Here is a 26,005-nt window from a genome sequence, read left to right as displayed (position 1 = left end):
AGAAGTTTCAGCCCTATCCAAAGGCCTCACTTTTAGCTCTACACCCAAATTTAACTATGCTGGACTTGTCAAAGGCCTACTCTCCTTCTCATGGACACTGCAATGGAAGCACTTCTTTGTCACCAATCCCTCCAACCAAAACCACTGTAATTCCACCACTGAACCCTACCTGTTCCAGTTCATACCACCATCGAACTCTGATCCCCCCCCCCCCCCCCTCTCTCCCACCTAACCACCTGCTCGTCACCTTCAAGGAATTCCTTGCTTCCTACTTAGGCTCACAGTCCTTTCCCAGGTCCCTTCCTCAGAACACGAACGTTTCTGTAGAAGAAAGAACAGCCATACACAACCTCAAAACAAAATCTGACCTAATCATGCTACCTGCAGATAAAGTTTCACCACTGTTGTTATGAATCAGAGTGACTACCTAGCAGAAGGCCTCCACAAATTATCTGCCTCATCCACCTGTAAACTCTAATAGAGTGATTCCATCCCAGAAGCCCAATACAATCCTCAGTCCCTGCTTAACACTATGCCGTCTGGCGACACCACAGTGGTGTCATGTGCAAACTAACGGTAAACAGCTGGTGACACCGCAGTGGTGTCGTGTGCATAGTATCGCTCAGTGGCCGGCGACACCACAGTGGTGTCGTGAGCATAGTATCGCGCAGTAGCCAGCGACAGCACTTTGGTATCTTTTGCATTCTGCTAGTGTTTTGTTTAGGTAACAGTAAGTTACACACGTCACCATGTTTTTTTGTTTTTATAACTACTTGTGCCCTTTCATCGTAGCAGATGAATATGTGGACATCTTGTCTGATGTTCCGGATGACTTGGCCGATTTGGAAGAAGACATTGGATATAAAAAATGAAAGTGAAGCAGAATCGTCCGAAGAAAGTGAAATAGGTCCAAGAAGAAATCGGCGAACGCTGTGGTTGCCAACTGATTCAGATGAAGAATACAGTGCACAGTGGTCAGACTTTGGTTTACCAAGGACCAATAATAAATTTGAAGGATCTCCGAGTCAGACATATTTCCCAAAGATACATAGAGCATCGAGGATATCATAGAATTATATATTGGGAACGATCTGTTTGAACATATTAGCAACGAAACCAACGAGTACTACAGTTAAAATTCCAATAGAAGGAAACTGGATTTAAAAAAAAAAAAGGGGGGGGGGGGGAGGGAGAGAGAGAGAGAGAGAGAGAGAGAGAGAGAGAGAGAGAGAGAGAAGAAGCAAGGATCAATTATTATTGGTCAGCAAATCTGTTGATAGACACACTGATATTTCGCAAAACAATGTCCCGCAACCGATTCAGACAAATATTATCATTTTTACATTTTTCCAACAACAATAATAAAATGGATAATGCCGACCCACTTTACATAGTGCAGTTCGTAATTGGTTATTTTTCCAAAAAGTTTAAAGATACTTTTAATCTAAGTCCATACATCTCAACTGACGAACGAATGATACTGTTGCGTGGACAGTTAAATTTTAAAGTTTGCAATCCGTCGAAAATTACGAAATTTGGCATATTCTTTCAGATGCTGTGTGATTAGAGTACGGGATACATTTCCTCATTAAAGATATATTCTGGCACTGGACAGCCTTTAGCAAAAACAGTGATGGAACTATTGACACCTTCTTATGAAAATGGCATCACCTGTACATGGATAATTATTATAACAGTGCAGAACTTGCAAGAAGTTACTTGAAAATAAAATTCGAGTTTGTGGAACAATATGGCAAAATAGAGGATTTCCGGAAAAATGAAAGTGTGCAAGAGTCAATGTGTTTGAATCTTGTCATCAATGGAAAGGTGAAATATTTGCACAGGTATGGAGAGGTTCGAAAACTAAAACGATACACATGATCTCTACAATACATAATGCCACTTTGACTGGCACTCACAGAAAATGTAGAAAAATCAATTACACAATAAAAAAAACCTGAAAGTGTTTAGTACAATAAATACATGAACAGATTGGATTGGGCAGACCAATATGTGAGTTATTACCGTACATACAGAAAAACGATAAAATGGTCGAAAAAGATTTGCATGTACCTCTATCATTTTGCATTATTTAATGCATTCCGTACATGTCAATATTTCAATATAGAACACAGGAGTCTCTGATTTCACGATTTTTTTATTGAAAGTATCTGATTCATGGATAAAAGACCATGTACCTGCTTCTGAGCAAAACTTGGAGGTTGCCACTACATCGCGTATGTCTCATCATGTTCCGGTTGACAAACTTTCCGGTCACATAAACCAATACCAACTAATACTTATTTCCGAAACAAATAAACAAAAATGGAGAAACTGCTATGTATGTTCCAAAAACAAAAAAGAAAAACAACAAACTTAATGTGTTAGTCTTGTGGAGTTGCGTTACATCTTGGAGACGGTTTCGCTGCTTCCTGCTTATCTACTTCGGGACCAATGGCTACCTACCCACCTACCAGGGACATTCGTCCCCACATCCCAGTGGGGAAACAAATTATCTTCCTCCAGTTTTTCTCACCAGGAAGGGTCTCTTGCGACACATCGTTACCTGAAACTGATTAAGAGAGGCTTTTGCAATCACTGAAATCTCCTTAGGGGAGGAAAGACAAGAAAAAACCCTCCAAGGAGGACATTCCAGTGGCGTTCACACCATCAGATCTCACCTATTCCACTCCTGTGGCCAAGGCAGAGATTCTGGTGGCCCTTGAGGCCCTGGTTCATACCATACAATGGAACCTGGAACCTACTTATATTGATGCTCTAATCCATCAACTAGTGGTAGCAGGTGTGACTAAGGCACCAGCCTGCCTCTTGGTCCCTTCATGGCCTCATTGTAAATAGACAACATTATTCTATAGTGGAATTATAGCAGTTTTCTCCCACACCTTTTATGCAAGCACTTCACCTGCCTTCTGCATTGGCCTCCTGGAGACTTGGTTTCCAACAATGCAGACTCCAGCCCTTCATGGAAGCCAGGGATATTATAAGGGAGACTGTGGCTATTCGATTAAGGGTATTTCAGAATATTACCACCTGGAATGTTCACTTCTCAGAAAATACTGTTTGCATTGGTTTCTCAGTTGCCCCTCCTTTCCTAATCTTGGGTGATTTCAACACCCATAATCCTTTGTGGGGTGGAACCATGGTCCTGTCCATTTGCAGCCCTTGTCTTTTCCCATCTGTCCACTGGAGGGTCCACAATGACCTGCGCGATAGTGACCAATTCCTGTCCCTCCCTCAGTGTCGCTCCCCTGGATGCCTTCCTGGATGGGCTCTTAACAGTACTGACTGGTGTGCTTTTACCTCTGTTATTGACCTTGGCTTCCCACAGGAAGGAGATATTTGTGAGACAGTCCAGAATACACAACTACTGCCATTCTTTCGGCAGCTGATTTAGTGATTCACTTTTCCTTGGGCCACCCCAAAGGAAGACAGTACGTTGGTGGTCCTCGGAAATCGCAGAGTGCATTAGAGATTATGGGCAGGCTCTCCAATGTCATAAGTGGCACCCATCATTGGGAGCACCTCATTGCCTTTAAGCGGCTTCGGGCCTGGTCCACCAATTAATAAAAATATGAAAGTGAGAATGTTGGGAATGATACGTTTCAATCATCAGACCACGTACCTCTCCTTTTCAGGTTTGGACTAAGATTAGATGACTCGTTGGATGCCAGACACCTGCAGGTGTAGCTGGCACTGTCTACACTGACCCAGATGCTGTTGCCGAACACGTTCTCTGTGCTGTACTCAAGCCTCAGCATCTAGAATTATCAACCTGCCTTTCATGTCCGAAAACAGTAGTTTGAGTGAAGCCAGTTATCTTTTACTGCACACCACCTGGAGCCATATGATGCTCCATTCAATGAGTGGGAATTCGTCAGTGTCCTAGCTCCCTGCCCCGATACAGCCCCAGGGCCAGATGGCATCTATGACCAAATGATCAAGCCCCTACCGGGGGACTGTCAGCGTTATATCCTTGCGTTTGGCCAGACTATCACCTCCAGCTGAAGTATGGCAATTTGCAAATCATTTTTCTTGTATCTTTCCTTCATCTATTTCTTGGCTTGTAAACAGAGATAAATCTTCTGGGGTTAAAATTTGATCATCTGTAGTTTGTTGCAGGCTTGCTTTTGTGGCTAAGCATTTAGCTGTTTTCATGGAGGTTTACTATGGCTTGTTTCAAAAAAATTCCGTTCAGCGGTTATAAGAAAGTCCTTTTCATGACAGCACGAGTTGATAAAATTTTTGTAATATGTGTATTGAGCAGTGGAACCATCGCTGAAATAGCAAATGTGTACTACTTCTTCCATTGTGCTTCTCAAATAGTTGCTCAGTTTGACAAGAAAAGTACGGACGTTGATGGTATCATGTCTGAAACTATTGCTGATAATGCATAAGCTAGTACATTGTACTTCTCCAGCTTTATAGTATACAACAAGCAGGTGCAGTGTTGCTTGACCATTGTCCCATGGTATCCTTGATGAATATCTTGGATGATGAAAGAATAATTTTCTGCAGAATCCATTAGAACAACTAGTTCACCAGGCTTTAAATTTTCTTTTATTTTATTCAAGTGACAAGTCTGGTATTTTGCAATTTAGTGGTGACTAGAAAGACTCAAAATTTTAGTAATCAAATTTTCATTAAATTCTTCAGTAGGCAGCTGCTTTGTCTCCAGTATATCACAACCAGGGTGAGTTCATTGTTTGAATTCAATCACATTTTCAAAACCACAGTTTTTAAAAACTTCTGTTAAATATTTCTGTAATTCTATTCTTGCCGGCCAGTTTTCACACTGTTGAACCATTCAGTCCTTCCAGTCTAAACTGTAGGGCTGTGTAGTCAGTCAGTGTCAGTATGGCTTGCGCTAAGTATCAGATTCACATTTTGATGGATTGCGCAAATGCATACTGAATGTGTTCCAGCTGCTCCAATGGTAATGCACCATTTTGGTTGCGACTCACAAAATTTGGAAAAACCCAATTTCTTGCTCCGTGTTTTCTTTTCAATATTGAGAAACAACTGTTTCAAATTTACAAGCAATAGGTGTTTCTGTTTTTGTTCTATTATATTAGGGCTTCTAATTGAGGCAGTTGGTTATATTCATCATTTTCATAAAAATTTGTAAAATTTTGTTTCACAGCTTTGGAAACTGTTCTTCCACACTTTCTTGCTAGTATGCCATTTTCAGCTTTTAGTTGTCTTGCATTCCTAATCATTTGTTCAGAAACACTGAATTCTCTTGCTGTTGTTTTTATGGACCAGTTATTGGGTGCAAGTGCTAAAATCTGAAGAGTGGTTGATTTAGGAGTTTCTGGTGAGGCAATGTTTTGCTTCAGTTCATCCAGCAATTGATTGTAGTTGCTGCAATTTGTGCACTGCCTGCTTGCACATTCAGTTTTGAATTCTTCTGGATTGAGCCTTCCAGCAGCCACAATTTGATCTACAATTGTTTCCTGAAATTGGTAAATTTTTTGCTTTGCATAGTTTCACTTGTCTCTTAAGCTTATCTGAGAGTAGAGATCAAGAGACATCCAACTTGAATGCAACTTTTTTGCTGCACTGCAGTTGTCGTTATAATCTATATCTTTGTCATTGTTGAACTTAAGGGGGCTGATGTTGGTTCTGTTGGTTTTGCTGCTAATCTTTTTTGGCAGCTTGGGCACAACTTTTGGCCTTGCTTTATATTTGTCTTTGTTCTTTTGTTTAACTAATCTGCTTCTGCTGCTACAGTAATAACTTTCAAGCCTTTCCTTGTGGTGTGATCCATGTTCTGGAAAGGACTGCAACAGATCTGCAAAAATTCATATTTTCTTAAAACTGTTGCTTCGTGGTGCAGACAGTTCTGCAAGTTGTCATCAACAGGTAGGCCATTGCACCGATGTATCACATCTTGATCATCCATACTGTAGCCAGTAATGTGCTTTAATTGGCTATGGGCAGCATTGAAGGTCTTTAAAAGGCACTCCAAACTGGTGGCTTGCCCAAGACTGCACTGTGGAGGTGGTTGTAGGTTTGAAACTTCATCCTAGATTGTGGAAAATTTAATCAAATAACCAGTAAAATAAACTTTATTTTGAAGAAGACTTATAATTAACTTAAAATGGAAGTTCCAACAAAACATTGATTGCAGCAGGAACATACACTAAAATATTTTTTTCTCTGCTGCTTGAGGAAATAGTTTGAGGTTATATCATTTGAAGTTAAATCACCTTTAAATGTTGCATTTGGATCATTTTATGGTTACTGCAGTGCAGTTTGTTTTGAACAGTAGTGCTGCTGACAAGATGACTCTTGTATATACTATTATTTATACACAGAGTGATTATAATTAAAGCTAAACTTTCAAACCGCTGTAGAAAGAGCACCACTGGCCAGAATGACGTCAAATTGCAATGGAATATTATCGGAGAAGGGGGAAAACATATGGCATGAGAAAAATAAATAGTTGCAAAATGTAGCAATAGATGGTGCTGTAAGCATCATAATTTAATAGCGGTAGACTACAATTGACAAATGAATCGTATAACAATGCCTAAGGTGTATGTTTGATGTTAAACAAACTGTACACTCAGTGTGCATGGGTGTGCAGGTGTGAGACTGTTAGTTACGTAAGCCCATCCACCATGGTAAGGTCACATCACATTGGATGGGAAAAATCAGTTTTTAACTGTCCTGAGGCCAAAACCTGCATAAAAAGCATCACTCACATTGGTTTCTAAGTGTCCTGAGGCCAAGAACTGCATAAAAAGCATCAATCATATTGGATTATTAAGTTCCTTGTGACTGTCGCAAAACATGTTCAGTATGCTGTCCACTGTTTTCTGAAACAAGTTAAAATTGAGAAACTGCATGTTCCACTACTGATTGAAGTGTCTGGGGTCATGTACAGAATATGTTGCCTAACGCGTGCCTTCAGTGCAGCTAACTTTGCAGTTGGAACACTGAACACATCATCTTTCAGATAACCTCACAGCCAGAAGTCGCACGGATTAAGATCAGGTGATCGGGATGGCCAGGCTGTAGAGAAATGGTGGCTGATAATTCCAGCATTTCTGAAATGGCGCTTCAGCAGCTGCTTAACTGGATTTGCAATGTGCGGACGTGCACCATCTTCCATAAAAATGATCCCATCCACGCCACTGGAGAGTTGAAATGACATGGTTGCGCAAAAGACACTTATAGCGCTCACCAGTGACGGTACAGGTAATGGGACCGGAAGCACCTGTCTCTTCGAAAAAATATGGCCCGATGATAAACGATGCTGTAAACCTGCACCACACGTCACCTTTTCAGGATGAAGTGGTACTGGTTGATTTTTGTGTGGATTTTCCGGTGCCCATATTAGACAATTCTGTGTATTGACACATCCTGTCAGATGGAACTGGGCTTTGTCTGTCCACAAAATCTTCCATGGCCAATCATTGTCCACTTCCATGTGAGCAAGAAATTCTAAAGCAATGGTCTCTCTTGCTGGCAGGTCAACAGGAAGCAACTCTTGCATGTGGGTAATTTTGAAGGCATAGCAAAGAAGGTGGTTTCATAGCATTTTGTGCACTGTGCTCACAGGTGTGTCCAATGTTTGGACAATTCTCTGAGCACTACATGTTTACACGCTACCACTGGTCTCCTCCTGCATTGCTGTGGCCACTGCTTCCACTGACGTCAAATCAATTCATTTCCTCCCTCTACCAGGTAGCACACCAAAAAACCCATTTTTTCGAATTTCCGGATCATTTTCTCCGGACCCATGGCAGTCATCGCACCAACACCTTTATTCAAACCCTTAAGTGTCCGGAACTTCTGCAGAGCGACATGTGCACAGTCTTCATTCTTGTAATACAGCTTTACAAGCAGAGCATGATCCTGCATTGAGACAGTCATGGCGAATGTTGCAGACGCAAAGGAGGAAAAGCTGTGTACCCAGTGTGTTTATACAAACTTCAATGGGTGCTAATGACAGGTGTTTTCATTTATGTATTCTGATACATACAGTGCCATGTATTGATCAAGTTTCACACTATTTTTTTTCTACTGACATACGTTTTTTCCCCATCTCCGATAATATTCCATCACAATTTGACGTCATTCTGACAAGTGGTGTTATTTCTACAGTGTTTTGAAAGTTTAATTATAATCATCCTATATATTTAATGATGATGGCACTGGTTTTGTGTTTAGCATTTGACAATGCCGTTATGGCCCCAGTATATTAGAACATGTTTTCGTAAAACAGATATGAAGTTGGTCATTATAGAACGATACCTGTAGTCTGATGACAAAAGATTTGTGACCATAGGCTTGAAGTAAAGGCAATTTATACTTCAGAGATATTTGTTCAGAGGCTGTTATTTCTCATTATTACTGATACGTAAACTTTACAACTTTCATAATTCTGTTTAGCTTAAGTTAGAGAGATTTTACTACCTAAAGGTTATTTCTGGCTGTGTGATCAGATTATTATTATTATTATTATTATTATTATTATTATTACTAAGATCTGATAACTTTTTTTCCTTTCTTAATTTCAGATTCACTTTTGAAATACAGTAGAGTCCCGTTAATCCGAACTAACTGAGACCGGACCTTGTTCAGATTACTGATTTGTTTGGATTAGCCGGAATTATGGTGATGAGTTTCTCGAATTAAGTAGGTACACCATGGTTAAGCAGGTACACCATGGTAACAGTGGGAATAAGTGTGGAAACGACTCACTCTAACTCCCTGCCCTTGTTGTTGTGCATTGTTGAGACCTTTGTAGAGTCTGGGTCAGTGCACTGCCAGTTGGCTTGCAAAGCGCTTGGTTATGTTACTTATCGATTGCTGGCACGCTTAACAGTTGTATTGTCTTCATTCAGATATAGTGGTGTACGTATTTTTGTCACGAGTGAATGGAAACATACAATGTTAACTCTCAAAGGAAAACTGAATGCTTTGAAACGGATAGACAATGGTGAGAATGTATCTAAACCAGCAATGGAACTGGGTATTGGTAAAGCAATCATTTGTGATTGGAAGAACAACCGAGTGAAGCTTGAACAGTCCTGTGCAACGTCTTCGGGGAAAAACACTCGAAATTCGGCAGACTTTGAAACCGTCCCAGTATGATAAAGTGGATGAAGATCTTTTCTCTTGGTTTACTGAGGAAAGGGAAAGGGGAACTCCTTTGAGTGGAGTGCTGGTTCAGGAGAAGGCTTTTTACCTGAACAAGGTAATGAATGGTGATGAGTCTTTTAGTGCAAGTACGGGTTGGTTGGACAGATTCAAAAAAGGTCATGGAATCCGTCGGCTAACAATTACTGGATAGAAGCTTTCTTCTGGCTGTGATGCAGCGAAGGAATACTTGGGTGAGTTTGAAAAAATGATAAGAGAGGGAAAGTATTCACTCCAACAAATTCATAACACTGAGGAGACAGGCCTTAATTTTAGGGCATTGCCAACAAAAAGCCTGACATGAAAAGCAGATGACCATGCTCCTGGTTTTAAAATATGCAAAGATTGTGTTACTTTATTAACGTGCAGCAACGCTGCAGGTAATACAAGCTGCCTTTAATATTGATTGACAAATCTGCTAGGCCCAGAGCTTTTAAAAACTGCAACATGAAGTTCCTGCCCGTATATTATCGCAGCCAGAAAAAAGTATGGATCGGTGTTAAGCTGTTCAAAGAATGATTTTACGGCCAGTTTGTTCCCTCTGTTCGATAGTTTTCTAAGGAAAATCATCTGTTTGCCCATGCAATCCTTTTGATTGATAACGTGCCATCTCACCCCAGCAATGAGGAATTATGTGATGGTGAAATTGTGCCAAAGGTTTTGCCGCCAAATTTCACACCACTTCTACAGCCGATGAACTGGGGTGTACTGCAAACATTAAAACTGCTTTTCAGAAAACAATTTTTAAGAATGCTGATCCATGATCATAGCATTCCTTTAGTGGACAAAATAAAAGACCGATGTGGAAGGATGATGTTTATTGGGTCACTGAGGCATGGCATAATATTTCAGAAAATACTGTGAGAAAATGTGGAGAAAACTGTGGACATCTCTTGATTTTCAAGACAATCTACTTGAAAATGAAGAGGAAAATCTACTACAAATGATACAGACAATCCCTGGATGTGAAGAAGCTAGTGAAGGAGATGTAAATGACTGGATGGCAGCATGGCATGTGTGGAGAACCTTACTGACACTGATTTAGTTGCTGCCCGCCCCTGGTAGCTGTGTGGTCAGCACGACAGAATGTTATAAATAATGGCCCGGGTTCAATTCCCGGCTGGGTCGGAGATTTTCTCTGCTTGGGGACTGGGTGTTGTGTTGTCCTTCTCATTATCCTTTCATCCCCATCGACACGCAAGTCGCCATAGTGGTGTCAACTTGAAAGACTTGCACCAGGGAACGGTGTAACCGACAGGAGGACCTAGCCACACAGCATTTTCATTTCCATTTAGTTGCTGCTGTGACTCAAGACCAGGAAGAAGTGGACTGCTGTGATGGAAGTGACAATTAACCTGAAAGCGACAAAGGAGAGCTGGTGCCACACAGTGACACAGCAGAAGCCCTTCATATTGCACTATGTTGTTTGGAGCAATAGCCCATAGCTACACATGCTGATTTGATGTTTATGGGACAATGGTGCAACTATGCGTCATATAACAGACTGGTCTTCATTACGCCAAAAAACAATGAGGTTTTCTCATCTAAAAAGAAGGAATAAAATGTCCGCTGTATTTTAGTAAGTTTGACAGCTTTTCTTTCATTGTTATGCATTGTTTAAACGTAATTTTTTCTTGCCAATTTTTCTAATACGAGTTCACTGTATTGTGTAAGTTAAAATAGTGTATACGCACAGCAGTTTATCACACATTTTCCATACTTAGACTAACATTTTTCATGTTCGGATTAACCGAACATTGGGATTACCGGGGTTCAGGTTAGCGGGACTCTGCTGTACTGTTTTTAAGGCTCAAACCAAAGTTGGTCAAAGCTTTCACTTGAGTGGTTTTTGTAATATTTTTCTAACAATCAAAGAAAAGTCTGCAATAGTCAATGGAAACTAAAGAAACCTATTTTTGAAATAATTTAGAAATTATTCTGAAAACTGACATGAGTTTCTGCCTGTACGGTCACCGTGACCCCACTTAACTAATGGGCAAGAAGGGGAAAAGGTTTTAATACAAGTACAGGAACAAATTTTAACATAAATAATTCTTATTTAACCAAATGTTCTTATACCAAGTTACAGCAAGCTACGATGCAGTGAATAATTCATTGATGGCCAGCAAAATTGATCATCAAATAGAAGCTAACCAAGAAGTGAAATTTGTGAGAAATCAGTTATGTTGGCTTTGTCATTGATAAACCACAAAAACTAAAGTTTTACTATGGCATGACTACATAAATTATTCTGTGAGAAATAATAAATTATTATAAATGACGAGAGGCATAGCAAAGAGCAGCAAAAGTACAAAAATTGTAATTCAGCTCATATATAATAAATGGGTTCATGTTGAATCACATCTTATATGAATTTTGCAATATCAGTTTAAACTATTGTGCTGCAGTTTCATAGAGGGATATCTTTAGATGAAATAGTATAGGGCATCATGGCTAGTTGTAAATCAAGATCAGTTTTATTTTGTCCAAGAGTTCATCATGATGTTTTGCCTTTTCCTCCAGTTCTATTAAATCACTGTCAGGGATAGTGCTTGCATCAGCAGCCAGCTCAATTTGATATGTACGTGAAATTTTAGTTTTCAGAGCCCCAACTGCGGATTCCAATTTTTGTTTGGCTGCTGCATACCAACTGTGCTGAGCAACTAAATGCAGCTTTGCAGGAGATACTCCTAAGCTAGTATTGAGCACAGATTTTTCAGGAGTCTGCACCTTCATATTACTGTCTTTTATATAGTCTGGTGATGAGTTGCCACTTGTTTGGTTTTCGTTAATTAGTTTGATACAGGTTGGGCACATTTTCTCCCCAGGAATAATGCTAAAGCCTCTCATTTTGAAGGTCTTTTCCTTTTCTAAACTAATTTCATGCAATCCAGATGAAACAGATCGTTTACGGTGCTTGAAGAGATCACAGCAAATTTTCTTATTCAGAGAGAATCTGCACAGGTACCTGTCTTTGTGTTTGTTAAACACACATGAAACATTTAAATCACAGTATGAATGACTGTTGCTTTTCCATAATAAAAGTTCTTGTTCTTCACTGCTCAGTTCATTCACACAAGCCAGGGCAGTATCACATATATCTTGCAGGTACTGTCCAAGTACTTTCCATACTGCTTCAGTCATAAAACCAAGATTTGTCATAAATAATTCAAAAGATGATTGGTGTAACCTAAAAAGTAATTAAACAATGAAAAATTATTCTACCCATTGTTTCATTACAAAAGTATTCCACATTATTATTGTAACATTAGGAGACTTACTTTTGTTTTGGAATGAATAGTTAAAAACTGCAGCAGTTGAATTTTTAACCAATAATTGACTCTGGGTACAGCTCAGTACAAGAGCTTAGAACTGCATGCGCGGTGAACACATGATTCAAAACAAAGGAACTGGATAATGCAATACATGTAGTGGCAATAAAACAGTGTTCTCAGATATGATTTGTTCCTCAGGAAATCCAGTGTAGCCAACTTGAGCAATTTAGTGGTGACATGGTAGTCATGAATTAGCAATTTCAATATTTCTTTTATAATAACATTGTTTTTCGCACTTCCCTTTATTTCTACACACTTGTGCTTTTTGTGTGACATAATGGGATATTTATAATAATATTGTAAAATTTTCAAAGGTATCTATGAGGGGGCAATACCTTAAAAAAATTATAATGTCCATGCATGGATCTTGTTTAAAAGAAATTATTTCCAATTTTTTCTGACATGTAGGTGATGGATATACACTACAAGAAGCATGACTATAAAAATATAAACCTTCCTCTTTAACACAAAAAAAAATTAAAAAAAAGTTCAAGCTTCCACTGCAAAAACTGTAGGAAGTATTGCACTTTTAAATTATAAAAGAGCTCATGTATGAAAGACTGAATTCCTGAATCTATATAACTTCTTTTTTATCATAAGTGATAAAGTAATTGACCTGCAACATTTACATTTTGGAAATGTGAATATATCTAGGTAAAATTTCACTACCCAAAATTTCAAGGATTTGCGTGATGATGGGTGTCATTTCCTAAAATTTCTGGATGATTTGATGTGAAATGACCCGGCTCTGCCTGTTATCGGGTACGAGATGCCCGTGGTTAGCCTCCCATAGGTGGTGGTCGGTGGGTATATAGAACAGATCTTGCATGAGGGCCGACCAAAAGGGAGTGTCCCACGGTTTGCAGGAAATTGAATAGAATATTCTGTTGGTTGGGTGGGTGGCGGAACACGTCATTGGGTGGTGTGGGTAGGATTTTGGCTAGGATACCCCAATCTCGGGGTACGATGAAAGATAGTCGAAGCCCCGAGGAATCTGTGTTTGAGATTTCAAGGCCAGGGTGATACTTGATCAGAGGCATGCTGGACGGTGGCTGGTCAGCAGATGTACTGGTACCAAAGGAGCAAATGGCATGGGAGATTTGTTCATGGATGAATTGAATTGGATATTATCAGGAGGACGTCGTTATCAGGAGAAACAAAACTGGCGTTCTACGGATCGGAGCGTGGAATGTCAGATCCCTTAATCGGGCAGGTAGGTTAGAAAATTTGAAAAGGGAAATTGATAAGTTAAAGTTAGATATAGTAGGAATTAGTGAAGTTTGGTGGCAGGAGGAACAAGACTTCTGTTCAGGTGACTACAGGGTTATAAGCACAAAATCAAACAGGGGTAATGCAGGAGTAGGTTTAATAATGAATAGGAAAATAGGAATGCGGGTAAGCTACTACAAACAACATAGTGAACACATTATTGTGGCCAAGATAGATATGAAGCCCACGTCTACCCCAGTAGTACAAGTTTATATGCCCACTAGCTCTGCAGATGACGAAGAAATTGAAGAAATGTATGATGAAATATAAGAAATTATTCAGATAGTGAAGGGAGACGAAAATTTAATAGTCAAGGGTGACTGGAAATCAACAGTAGGAAAAGGGAGAGAAGGAAATGTAGTACATGAATATGGATTGGGGCTAAGAAATGAAAGAGGAAGCCGTATGGTAAAATTTTGCACAGAGCACAACTTAATCATAGCTAACACTTGGTTTAAGAATCATAAAAGAAGATTGTATACATGGAAGAAGCCTGGAGATACTGACAGGTTTCAGATAGATTATATAATGGGAAGACAGAGATTTAGGAACCAGGTTTTAAATTGTAAGACATTTCCAGGGGCAGATGTGGACTCTGACCACAATCTATTGGTTATGAACTGTAGATTAAAACTGAAGAAACTGCAAAAAGGTGGGAATTTAAGGAGATGGGACCTGGATAAACTGAAAGAACCAGAGGTTGTACAGAGTTTCAGGGAGAGCATAAGGGAACAATTGACAGGAATGGGGGAAAGAAATACAGAAGAAGAAGAATGGGTAGCTTTGAGGGCTGAAGTAGTGAAGGCAGCAGAGGATCAAGTAGGTAAAAAGACAAGGGCTAGTAGAAATCCTTGGGTAACAGAAGACATATTGAATTTAATTGATCATCATCATCATCTTGGACAGTTTCCAGCCACTGGCTGGGTCTGTCGGGAACACAAGCCTCTCCATCGTGTTCTGTCTTTCCACCATTCCCCCTCTTCCACCTTCGTCCAGTTCTCTCCTCTTCTCGCTACACATTCCTTCACTCCCTTCACCCATCTATCTCTTGGTCTTCCCCTGGGCCTCTTCCCCTCCAGTTGCAGATCAAACATCCTCTTTGGAATTCTTCCCTCATCCATTCTCTTCATGTGTCCATACCACTGCAGTCTTGATTTTTCTATCCTGTCCTGTACTGGTTCCTCCTTTAGTCTTTCCCTCACATACACATTTCGCAATCTGTCTCGTCTTGTTACACTCAACCTGCTCCTCTGGAACTTCATTTCACTAGCTTGTATTCTACTTTTGTCGCTTTTATGCATTACCCATGTCTCACTTCCGTATGCCAATATGGGGACAAAGTAAATTCGGTATATAATTCCCTTGGATTTCTGTGGCACCTCCTTGCTCCAAATAAGCCCCCTAATGCATTTGAAGAACTGCCCTGCTTTTCTGCACCTTTCATTTATTTCCATTGCGTTTCCCCCCTTACTTTCAATCATGCTTCCCAGGTACTTGAAGTTCTCTACCACTTGTAGTTTTACCCCTCCACAAGTTATATCCACATTTGGCCTATTCTTCTTCCTTGTTGTGACAATTATTTCACTTTTCTTTGCAGAGAAATGCATTCCATATTGTGCTGCCGTTGCCTCCCATACATCTAACTGCTCTTGCACCTCCTTCTCGCAATTTCCCCATAACATCAGGTCATCGGCAAAAAGCACTGCTTTCATTTTATGATCTCCAATCGCATCTGATACTTGCTGTAGGATTTCATCCATAACAATAATAAACAATAAAGGTGAAAGTGCACTTCCCTGTCGCAGCCCAGTTTCCAGCTTGAACCATGCAGTACGTTCCCTCCCCACTTTCACACAACTCTCACTTCCCTCATACATTTTTCTGACTTTTTGTGTTATCTCTTCATCTATCCCTTTTCCTTTCAGCACTTCCCAGAGCTTGTCCCTATAGATACTGTCATACGCCTTCTCAATATCTAAAAAGGCCATGATTAAGTCCTTCCCGTACTCATAGTGCCTTTCCTGCAGTTGCCTTACCGCAAATATGAGGTCCGTTGTTGATCTTCCCGGTCTGAAACCATACTGCTCCTCTTGCAGTCTACTTTCAATACTGCTTCTTATTCTCTTCTCCAGGATCTTTTCATAGATTTTTCCACAGTGGCATAGCAGGGTAATTCCTCTGTAGTTCTCACATCTCCTTTTATCCCCTTTCTTGAAGATCGGGACTATAATTCCTTTCTTCCAATCCTCAGGAATTCTGTTCTCCTTCCACACCACCCTCAGCACTCTGTATAGCCACTGGGTTCCTACTTCTCCTGCTGCTCGTATCATATCCACTGTTACTTCGTCCCAACCTGGTGCCTTGCCCCCTTTCATCCTCTTTATGGCTTCTTCCACTTCATTCCAAGTTAGATCATCAATTTCCCACTATTATAATCGCCTGCTGCCTTAGGCTCTCCAACGCTGTTAGTTACCCGCTTGGCGGCATTCAACAGATCTTCAAAGTACTCCTTCCAAATCTTTTTGAGCTCATGCATTTCCTCCACAACTCTTCCATTATTATCTATGATCCTCAGGCACTCGCTTCTGTCGTTCCTCTTATTTCTTACCATGGTGTAAAGTACTTTTTTGTTCCCTTCACTGTCCTCTTCTAACATTCTTGTCCATTTTTCCATCCACTTCTTCTCCTCCGCCCTTACTATGGTCTGTGCCGCTTTCTTGCTTTCCTTATATTTTACCCTAGCTTCCTCTGTTCGGGTCTGGAACCATTCTCTGAAGCCTTTGTTCTTTCGAAGTACTGCCTCTTTACATATGTGGTTCCACCATGGGGTTTCCTTAATTCTCCTCTTTGTGCTAGTTCTTCCGCACACAGTCTCAGCTGCCTCAACTAGAGCCCTCTTAAAATCTCCCCATTCTTCTTCCACTGTTCTCTGATCTTCCTTTGGCAGCTTCTTCCTGATCAGTGTCTGGTACTGGGTCCTCCGTTCATCCTCTTTCAGCATCCATGTCTTCAACCTTTTCTCCTGTATGTCTGTTGCCCTCCTATCTTTTTTCTCTCTCAGGGTGGCTACCAACAGCCGATGGTCACTGTCTAAGGCCTCAGACGGAATGACCTTAACATCTGTGAGGCTGCTCATCATCTGCCTATCCACTAGTACATAGTCTACTACTGAAGTTTGGGACCAGTCTCCACTGTACCAAGTTATTTTGTGGCTACTTCTCTTCTTGTACCAGGAATTTGCGATCGCCAGCCCATTCCTCTTGCAGAATTCCAGCAAAAATTTTCCTTCTCTATTTCGGTTCCCCCAGCCCTCTGGTCCCATTATCTCCTCGAATCCTTTCCTGTCTGTGCCAACATGTGCATTGAGGTCCCCTATTATAATCTGATTACCTCCATTTAGCTGCTTTTGCATGTCATCTTCAAATTCCTCCTTCTCCTTTTTTCTACACCCCACCTGTGGGGCATATGCTTGGATGATTTCAATGCTTTTTCCTTTCACTCGTACTCTGGCTTTTATCATTCGATCATTGATACCTTCCACCTCCTCCTGCAGACCCTCTCTGACCACTATTGCCACTCCATTTCTTCCCCTCTCATTCCCTATCCAGTACAGTTTACATCCTTTACTTAGTGGTTTTTCACCAACTCCTCTCCACCTAGTCTCAGCAAGTCCCAAGATGTCCAATTTCCTCCTTTCCATCATTTCTACAATTTCTTCTAACTTCCCAGTTAGTCCTTATGTTTAAGGTGCCCAGTCGTAAACCATCTCGTAATCCTTTTCCATTGCTTGGTCGGTTTCCTTTAAATCCGTTCCGTGATCCGAGGCATGTTCCCTTTTTGAAAGCAGTTGATTTATCCACTACTGGCTTGCTAGGCCTATCGCAGCTTCACCAGAGCCCCGTTAGCCGTCACGTTTCAGGGTTCCCATAGGGCCTTCCCAGCTACCGTAGCGGTCCTGGGGCACACGAAGTCCCCGCTGTACATCGCCCCTATAGGCAGTCCCCTACTTTGTGCCGTTGCCCATCTCCCACGACTTGGACGAGGGGTTGGACTTATGGGAGAATTTAATTGATGAAAGGAGAAAATGTAAAAATGCAGTAAATGAAGGAGGCAAAAAGGAATACAAACGTCTAAAAAATGAGATCGACAGGAAGTGCAAAATGGCTAAGCAGGCATGGCTAGAGGACAAATGTAAGGATGTAGAGGCTTATCTCACTTAGGGTAAGATAGATTCTGCCTACAGGAAAATTAGAGAGACCTTTGGAGAAAAGAGAACCACTTGTATGAATATCAAGAGCTCAGATGGAAACCCAGTTCTAAGCAAAGAAGGGAAAGCAGAAAGGTGGAAGGAGTGTATAGAGGGTCTATACAAGGGCGATGTACTTGAGTACAATATTATGGGAATGGAAGAGGATGTAGATGAAGATGAAATGGGAGATACGATACTGTGTGAAGAGTTTGATAGAGCACTGAAAGACCTGAGTCGAAACAAGGCCCCAGGAGTAGACAACATTCCATTAGAACTACTGACGGCCTTGGGAGAGTCAGTCCTGACAAAACTCTACCATCTGGTGAGCAAGATGTATGAGACAGGCGAAATACCCTCAGACTTCAAGAAGAATATAATAATTCCAATCCCAAAGAAAGCAGGTGCTGACAGATGTGAAAATTACCGAACAATCAGTTTAATAAGTCACGCATGCAAAATACTAACGTGAATTCTTTACAGACGAATGGAAAAACTGGTATAAGCTGACCTCGGGGAAGATCAGTTTGGATTCTGTAGAAATATTGGAACACATGAGGCAATGCTGACTCTACGACTTATCCTAGAAGCTAGATTAAGGAAAGGCAAACATACGTTTCTAGCATTTGTAGATTTAGAGAAAGCTTTTGACAATGTTGACTGGAATACTCTCTTTCAAATTCTAAAGGTGGCAGGGGTAAAATACAGGGAGCGAAAGGCTATTTACAATTTGTACAGAAACCAGATGGCTGTTATAAGGGTTGAGGGACATGAAAGGGAAGCAGTGGTTACGAATGGAGTGAGACAGGGTCGTAGCCTCTCCCTGATGTTGTTCAGTCTGTATATTGAGCAAGCAGTAAAGGAAACGAAACAAAAATTCGGAGTAGTTATTAAGATCCATGGAGAGGAAATAAAAACTTTTTAGGTTCGCCGATGACATTGTAATTCTGTCAGAGACAGCAAAGGACTTGGAAGAGCAGTTGAACGGAATGGACAGTGTCTTGAAAGGAGGGTATAAGATGAACATCAACAAAAGCAAAATGAGGATAATGGAATGTAGTAGAATTAAGTCGGGTGATGCTGAGGGGATTAGATTAGGAAATGAGACACTTCAAATAGTAAAGGAGTTTTGCTATTTGGGGAGCAAAATAACTGATGATGGTCGAAGTAGAGAGGATATAAAATGTAGACTGGCAATGGCAAGGAAAGCGTTTCTGATGAAGAGAAATTTGTTAACATTGAATATAGATTTAAGTGTCAGGAAGTCGTTTCGGAAAGTATTTGTATGGAGTGTAGCCATGTATGGAAGTGAAACGTGGATGATAAATAGTTTGGACAAGAAGAGAATAGAAGCTTTCGAAATGTGGTGCTACAGAAGAATGCTTAAGATTAGATGGGTAGATCATATAACTAATGAGGAGGTATTGAATAGGATTGGGGAGAAGAGGAGTTTGTGGCACAACTTGACTAGAAGAAGGGATCGGTTGGTAGGACATGTCCTGAGGCATCAAGGGATCACCAATTTAGTATTGGAGGGAGACCAAGAGATGAATACACTAAACAGATTCAGAAGGATGTAGGTTGCAGTAGGTACTGGGAGATGAAGAACCTTGCACAGGATAGAGTAGCATGGAGGGCTGCATCAAACCAGTCTCAGGACTGAAGACAACAACAACAACAACAACAACATTATCTGTCAGTAAAGGCTGGTAAGTTTATTGGTACATTTTGACAACTCCTGCTTTCCACTGCAGATGGGACAACCTCAGGTGGCGAGGCTGTGAGGAAGAGACTTTCTGACATGGTGTAGGTCACAGCTGCCAAAGTGGCAATACTGCTTTTGATTTGAGCTCTTGATATGGACAGATTTTTTTATGAAGCTAACTGAGAAGTGGAGATAGACATCGAGGTAAGTGGTTCGATGGGTTAAGGAGGACCAGATGAAGCAGATTTTGGAAGAGGTGTTGAGGTTACGGCGGAAAGAACAAAGGTTGTGCTTGTGAGTCAAGATCATGAAAATATTATCAATGTGTCAGAACAAGAAAAGAGGTTTTAGGTGACTAGATAAGGAGTCCTCCTCCAGATGGCCCATAAAAAATTTAGCATAGAATGGTGTCGTGTGAGTACCCATGGCAGTACCACGGATTTGTTTGTAGATTTGGCCTTAGAAAGTGAAATAATTGTGGGTCAGGTTGTGGTTGGTGGGGAGGATTAGGAAAGAGGAGACAACACAAATTAGAAAGAGTCATCTGTCGAAAGACCTGCCTGTTTCTTACTACCTCCTCCTTGCGCACTTCACTACCCTGTACCCACCTCCATCTGTTCAGGCATCTGCTTTCAGTAATTAAGAATCTGTAATCACATGTGGATGGTATGCTATTGCTACAAAAAGAACTAGTGCACAAAAGCTATGCTGTTTTCTGTCAAGTGTTCCTGTGCTCCACAAATTGATCCACTTTAGATGAGTGAATCCTTTTAGTTAATGATTTTTGTGTGTGCCATTATGGTCTTTCATACTAGTTTTGAATTTCCTTACACAGTGTTTGCCATGATACACAATTTGTGTCATCTAAAACAAGTCAGTAACGTATGTGATTTTGGAAGTCGGACAACAAAATACTCTCCACTCTAGAAAAATAGAGTGCAGGAGTTTGGATCTTAACCAGTGAAACAGTATTTCCTGTCTATACCTTGGTTATTTTTATTCTGATCTATAATACTGTATCTATATTTTGTTGGAAGCCACAGTATGGTAGGAAGCAATAGTCTTCTTCCCCATAGTGAGCAAGATGTCTCTGAAAAATCTCCTACTGGATAAGCATCTATTTCATGGTAAAGTTCTAATTTATTATAGCATGTCTGCTCTGATGGGTGATTGATATTACTGAGAACACACTTAAAATTTCAAACTGTGCCTTGAGTATGGTGAGTGTTAGGGGGTTTCATATCCCATTTCTTCCCTCTTCACAGTGGCTTAGGTCAACCAACCACAGACCAGTTATTCCTTATGTATAAGATCATTGAAGTAACAGTTAAAAGTTAGTTGCTCTTGATGAAAATGACGGTGAATGTTGCTGAAAGAGAGAGATTTTACCCTAATGTGAAACAAGAAAACAACCCAGAAAAATGTTACATATGTATTAAGTTACTTTCAGAGAAAAAAATTGCTATTTTGAGACTGAATTTTATTAAACTGTTTACATTATCAATATGTAAAAACAACAGTAGTTTATGGTAGCAAGTATGTGTTTTATTCAGTGACTGGTTTCAATAGTGATGACCATCTTCAGATTGACCTGTATCCTTGAAGTTAACAGAAGATGCAAATAAAATATATAGCCTTAATTGGTATTGTCACATGATATAAAAACCATGATAAAATTATGGCAAACACATGTGCCCATAATATAGTCCTATATTACAGGCTGTGAGTGTTTCTCATAATTTTATCATGTTTTTCATGCCATACAAAAGTGCTGATCAAGGCTGTATATTATATTTACCATTTTTGTTCATGCAGGATACAGATAAATCTGAAGATGATCATTACAGTTGAAACCAGTCATTGAATAAAACATGTACTTGTGATCATAGATTGTTGTGGTTTCCACATGTTGCCAAACTTTGGATCACTATTATCTTTAAAGTGACCATATCACCCCTCATCATGTTTACTTTATAACTGTAATCATAAAATATTGAAATTTGCTTTATACTGTAGGACTCAACGAAAATGGAAGCAGGTCATGGGAACCACTTTTCAATTATGGATTATTGCTAACAATACAGAATGAACCAATTATCAAATCACAGCTCAATTCCAAAACAAACAAAATTATTGTAGATCACGTTATTGTCTTTACAGAAGAAAACTTTGCTAGGTATCTGCCTCATTAGTCACCGAGATTGCTTCTCATGTACATACACTTTTCTTAAATTCAAGAGCGTGTGTTGGTTAATCAAAGTAATGCAGTGTAACAAAAATTACTAATTACTATAGTCAGAGTCACGAACGACCGCGGTTCACACAGTTCAAGGCACAGATAGGGCTCACATAGTTGCTGGTTCCAAGCAACAGTTGCAATATGCTCGTACCCATTTTCTGTGCGTTGAAGAAAGCAGGTGTCCTGCAAATTGCTTGCTTATGTAGAGTTGCTTGCCTATGTCCAATATCAGTGATGACAGCTTTGCAACTAAGAGAATAAAAGTTCACTAAGTAACCTGGTACAATCATTTTTAAGGCTCACATTGAGTAAGACATTCACAGCATAGCTCTAAGAACACTAGTGAACTCTCACTGGCTGTCAGTGAATGCTTGATGTAGGTGTGCAGGACAACCTTAAACTCACCTGCCATCGTTTGTGACTCCAACTGTAGTGGCTTCTAACCAAATGAATGCTAATGGATGTATGTATTGTTTAGTCCAGAGGTCCTTTTCTGTGGGTACACAATACCTCATCCAGCAGAAACAAAGATGCATTTCAGGATTCAAACAAATGGACCACGAGCTGCTGATATTCTGAAAAAGGGCATTGAGGATTTGGAAAAGGTGTGTGACCACATATTGGAAGTGTTTCAGGTAATTAATTAATAATAATTAAAATTTGTTGTCAGATGTCTCCCCCTTTTGCAGTGATAGCTGTTAATGTGTTATGTTTGAAATATTAAAGTTCTTAGTTACTAATGTGGGAGATATATCCTTATAAGAAATTCAGAGGAATTTTCTGTTGTACATAGTCATATTATGAGCGTTCTTTTCATTTGCAGGCAGAAATGGAAGAGTTTAAAGCACCCTGAAACAAATTCTTTTACGTTTTTCAGAAGTCATTGTGTAATGAGATACTATTTATGGAACCATAATTGGTTACATTTGTAATGTTTTGTACTATAAATTTTATATTATTTTGAAATAAAATACATTTGATACTTTATATGTAATGTATCTTAGTGTATTGTCTGCAGTTGTTTGTGATGCTCATTATCAGAATTCATATATTAAAAAAAATAGGGATGATCAAAAAGTTTCCATTGGAATGTGTTGTTGCAGCAAATATGCAACATAGTGTGACTCAGATGCGGTTAAATAAGCACTGACATGTAGTCAAAGAATTGGTGTGGCATTTGTGTCTTGACGTGTGTGCGGTAAATGTGGAAACATGAATTATCGTGATAGTGATATTGTTACCAAATGCATCCAGACAGGACCAACGTGCTGTTATTCTTTTGTTGGCTGCTGAAGGACAAACACTGGTAGACATCCATCAGAGAATGAGGAATTTGTATGAGGCAGCATGTCTATTGAAAACCACCATTATGGAATGGGTGCTGCTGCTTTACAATAACACATGTTCGCATATTGCAAATGTAACTGCAAAACTTACGCAAACTCAAGTGGGAGACACTCGAGCACCTGGCCTATAGTCCTGGTCTCTCCCCTTGTGATTATCACACCCTCAGTCCCTTAAAAATGACCTTGAAGGGTTGACGATTCCTGTTTGACGAGGATGTACGACAGGCAGTTATGGACTTCTTCACAAAGGCATGACATGGCGTTTTAGCAAACATGTATCCTAAACCTGATGTGTCAGTTGGATGATAGTCTCAGTTCTCATGGCAATTCTGCCTGACTGCCAACTGTACAACTTTTGAACAGAAACTTTTTGATTGACTCTTAATAATAATAATAATAATAATAATAATAATAATAATAATAATATCTCACAGTTGTGCTGTTGAAGGAAAAATAGATAATTGATGGAATGATTGAAACTCTCATTTCCCTTCCCCATCCTCTACTCCAAATCCTCCGTCCTCATGTAACACAGCAGCGAGTCAGTAAGCAAAATGTTGCCACATATATATACTACTACAGGTACTCAGTCATGATACAAAACAAATGAGACGACAAAACCTTGTCCAATACTGCTGTGCAGTCTGTAATCTTCACCTAACAGTGACTATAATAACCCTTTGAAGAGTTCACAAAACAGCTAATATTTAAACAGTAACAGTGGTTTCCTTGTGAACAGTTTAATTAAGACAAAGGCTTAGTCTTTTATTTTTACAGACTATCAAAACTTCTTTCCACATCATCAATTTGAAAATAAATGCAACAAATACCATTCATTGCACAAATCTCCCAGAAATTATGTGCCACAGTTTGAGATGGTGAACAGAGACTGTGCAAGATCTCCTTACTAGTAGCAATATAAATTATTAAAAAGTCTTATTTCAACGTGTGGAGAAACATAATTGGGATTTACTTTTGTTTAAGATTGCCATGACTTTGAAAGTGCCGTAATTTATTTATGATTGCTTCTTTGGTATATTAGTTTTGGTGTTACTGTGTCATATCACCAGATACGACTGACATAAGAAAAAATTGGTGTGGACTGGTAAGTACCTTTTGCTGCATGCAAAGATGCATCTGGCATTGTAACTAAAGGAGTTACTAAATCCTACAAAACCATACAAGAAGAAGTGAATCAGATGGTATACACAACTGTCATACTGTCATCTGTCTGTGTGGTCAGTAATCTATTTTGTCTGCTGGCAGCATTTCATGTGACGCATTTTGTTCGAGCCAGTACATGGGTAATATAAAGTGCAGTTTTGCAAATGTATATTAAAAGCTCAGTGATATACACTGCCGGAAAAAAATTAATACACCCATTTAGAGATTTCCAATTCACTCAAGATTTATTAGTGTAACAGTGCAAATGGAGTAAATTAAATTATTAAATTTACAGATCAGTAGCACAAGCAGTTCTGATGTACCAGGTATTGACATATGCTGAAATACCCATATTAGTACATGGTGTAGCCTCCACCAGTGGCAATGCAGGTGCTGACTCTGGCATCCAGTCAGCTGTACAGATTTTGAATACTGTCCTGTGATACGTTATGCCATGCTTTCTCATCCTGTTCATGTAGTTCTGTAAGAGTTGTTAGCTGACAAGTCGCACAAAGGTGAACGAGGGTTGTAGCTTATTGGACTCCAGACCTTAAGGCCTGTGGTGGGGCCAGTGTGTCTTGGATGAATGCGCTCTACAACTCTGCACTCACCAGGTCTAATTGTATGTGCGAACAACCATCACTTGTGTGCAGGCAGATTCATCATTGAAGACCATGCCGACCCATTCTATCTTCCAAGTGATCCTCTGACACAGTCAGTTGAACTGTGCATATCGATGCTGTGGTGTGTCCATAGTCACACAGGTAATAACCAATTTGCAGCAGTTTGTGTTAATACATCTGGGCTCAAAAACCCTTTTATCTGCTCTTTGGTAGCGCTATAGTCTGCCACTGCTGCCCTTACAAAACAAAGATCCCGGTGAGCGTCTGTGATTTGCGGACGTGTAGAACCTTGTCTAATGGTTTGAGAATGTTCACATGACTATTGATATCAGCATTGTTGCACAACTGACACAGCATGTCCAACTTGTGTGACAATTCTCTGGAAGGACCATCCTGTCACTCGGAAGGTCACAATTTCATCCCTTTCTAATTCATTCAGTTTGCTGCAGGAAGTAAGACTGTATCTCTGTGGCATGGTTGCCTGAAGCATGGTTTGCTGCTTGCTTCACATGTTTGCACCACACTGCCCTGGCTGTGAGCATTTTTTGTTAAAGGGTAGATACAGATGGCACTTGGTAGCTATGCCACTACGCTATCTGTTGGCAGACGAAGTTGAAACCATTATCAGTACATCTGCTAACTTAATCAGGCATTTGTAACATCTTGCTGTTTGCTTTTTAGGTATTTAGTGTAAATATCAAACAGAATTTATTATAACACTATTTGTATTAGATTGACTTCCTTAAAGATGGAAATGTGAGGTCTGGATCAAATTATGACTGCAGTTTTTATGACCAAGGTTGTTGAATTGTCTTACATGTGTCCAGCTGCCCCACAGTGTTGTGTTGTGTAGTGCTTAACTTCTGTTGATTCTTTCTTATCAAAAACTGGGAGAAGGTGATCTATG

General features: G+C 40.0%; 1 protein-coding gene across 1 annotated transcript in view; it reads left to right on the top strand.

Moving 5' to 3' along the window:
* Positions 1-22,952, top strand: part of LOC126474408 (uncharacterized) — a 55,609-nt gene extending 32,657 nt beyond the window's left edge. Inside the window, exons 4-5 of the mRNA XM_050101877.1 lie at positions 22,444-22,600; positions 22,789-22,952. Of these exons, the coding sequence (XP_049957834.1) occupies positions 22,444-22,600; positions 22,789-22,818 (187 nt within the window). The 3' untranslated portion in view covers positions 22,819-22,952. The remainder of the gene's footprint in view (positions 1-22,443; positions 22,601-22,788) is intronic.
* Positions 22,953-26,005: the final 3,053 nt, after the last annotated feature.

Source organism: Schistocerca serialis, chromosome 4 (assembly GCF_023864345.2).
Source record: "Schistocerca serialis cubense isolate TAMUIC-IGC-003099 chromosome 4, iqSchSeri2.2, whole genome shotgun sequence".
Classification (NCBI taxonomy): domain Eukaryota; kingdom Metazoa; phylum Arthropoda; class Insecta; order Orthoptera; family Acrididae; genus Schistocerca; species Schistocerca serialis.
This window is presented reverse-complemented; position numbering and strand designations above follow the sequence as displayed.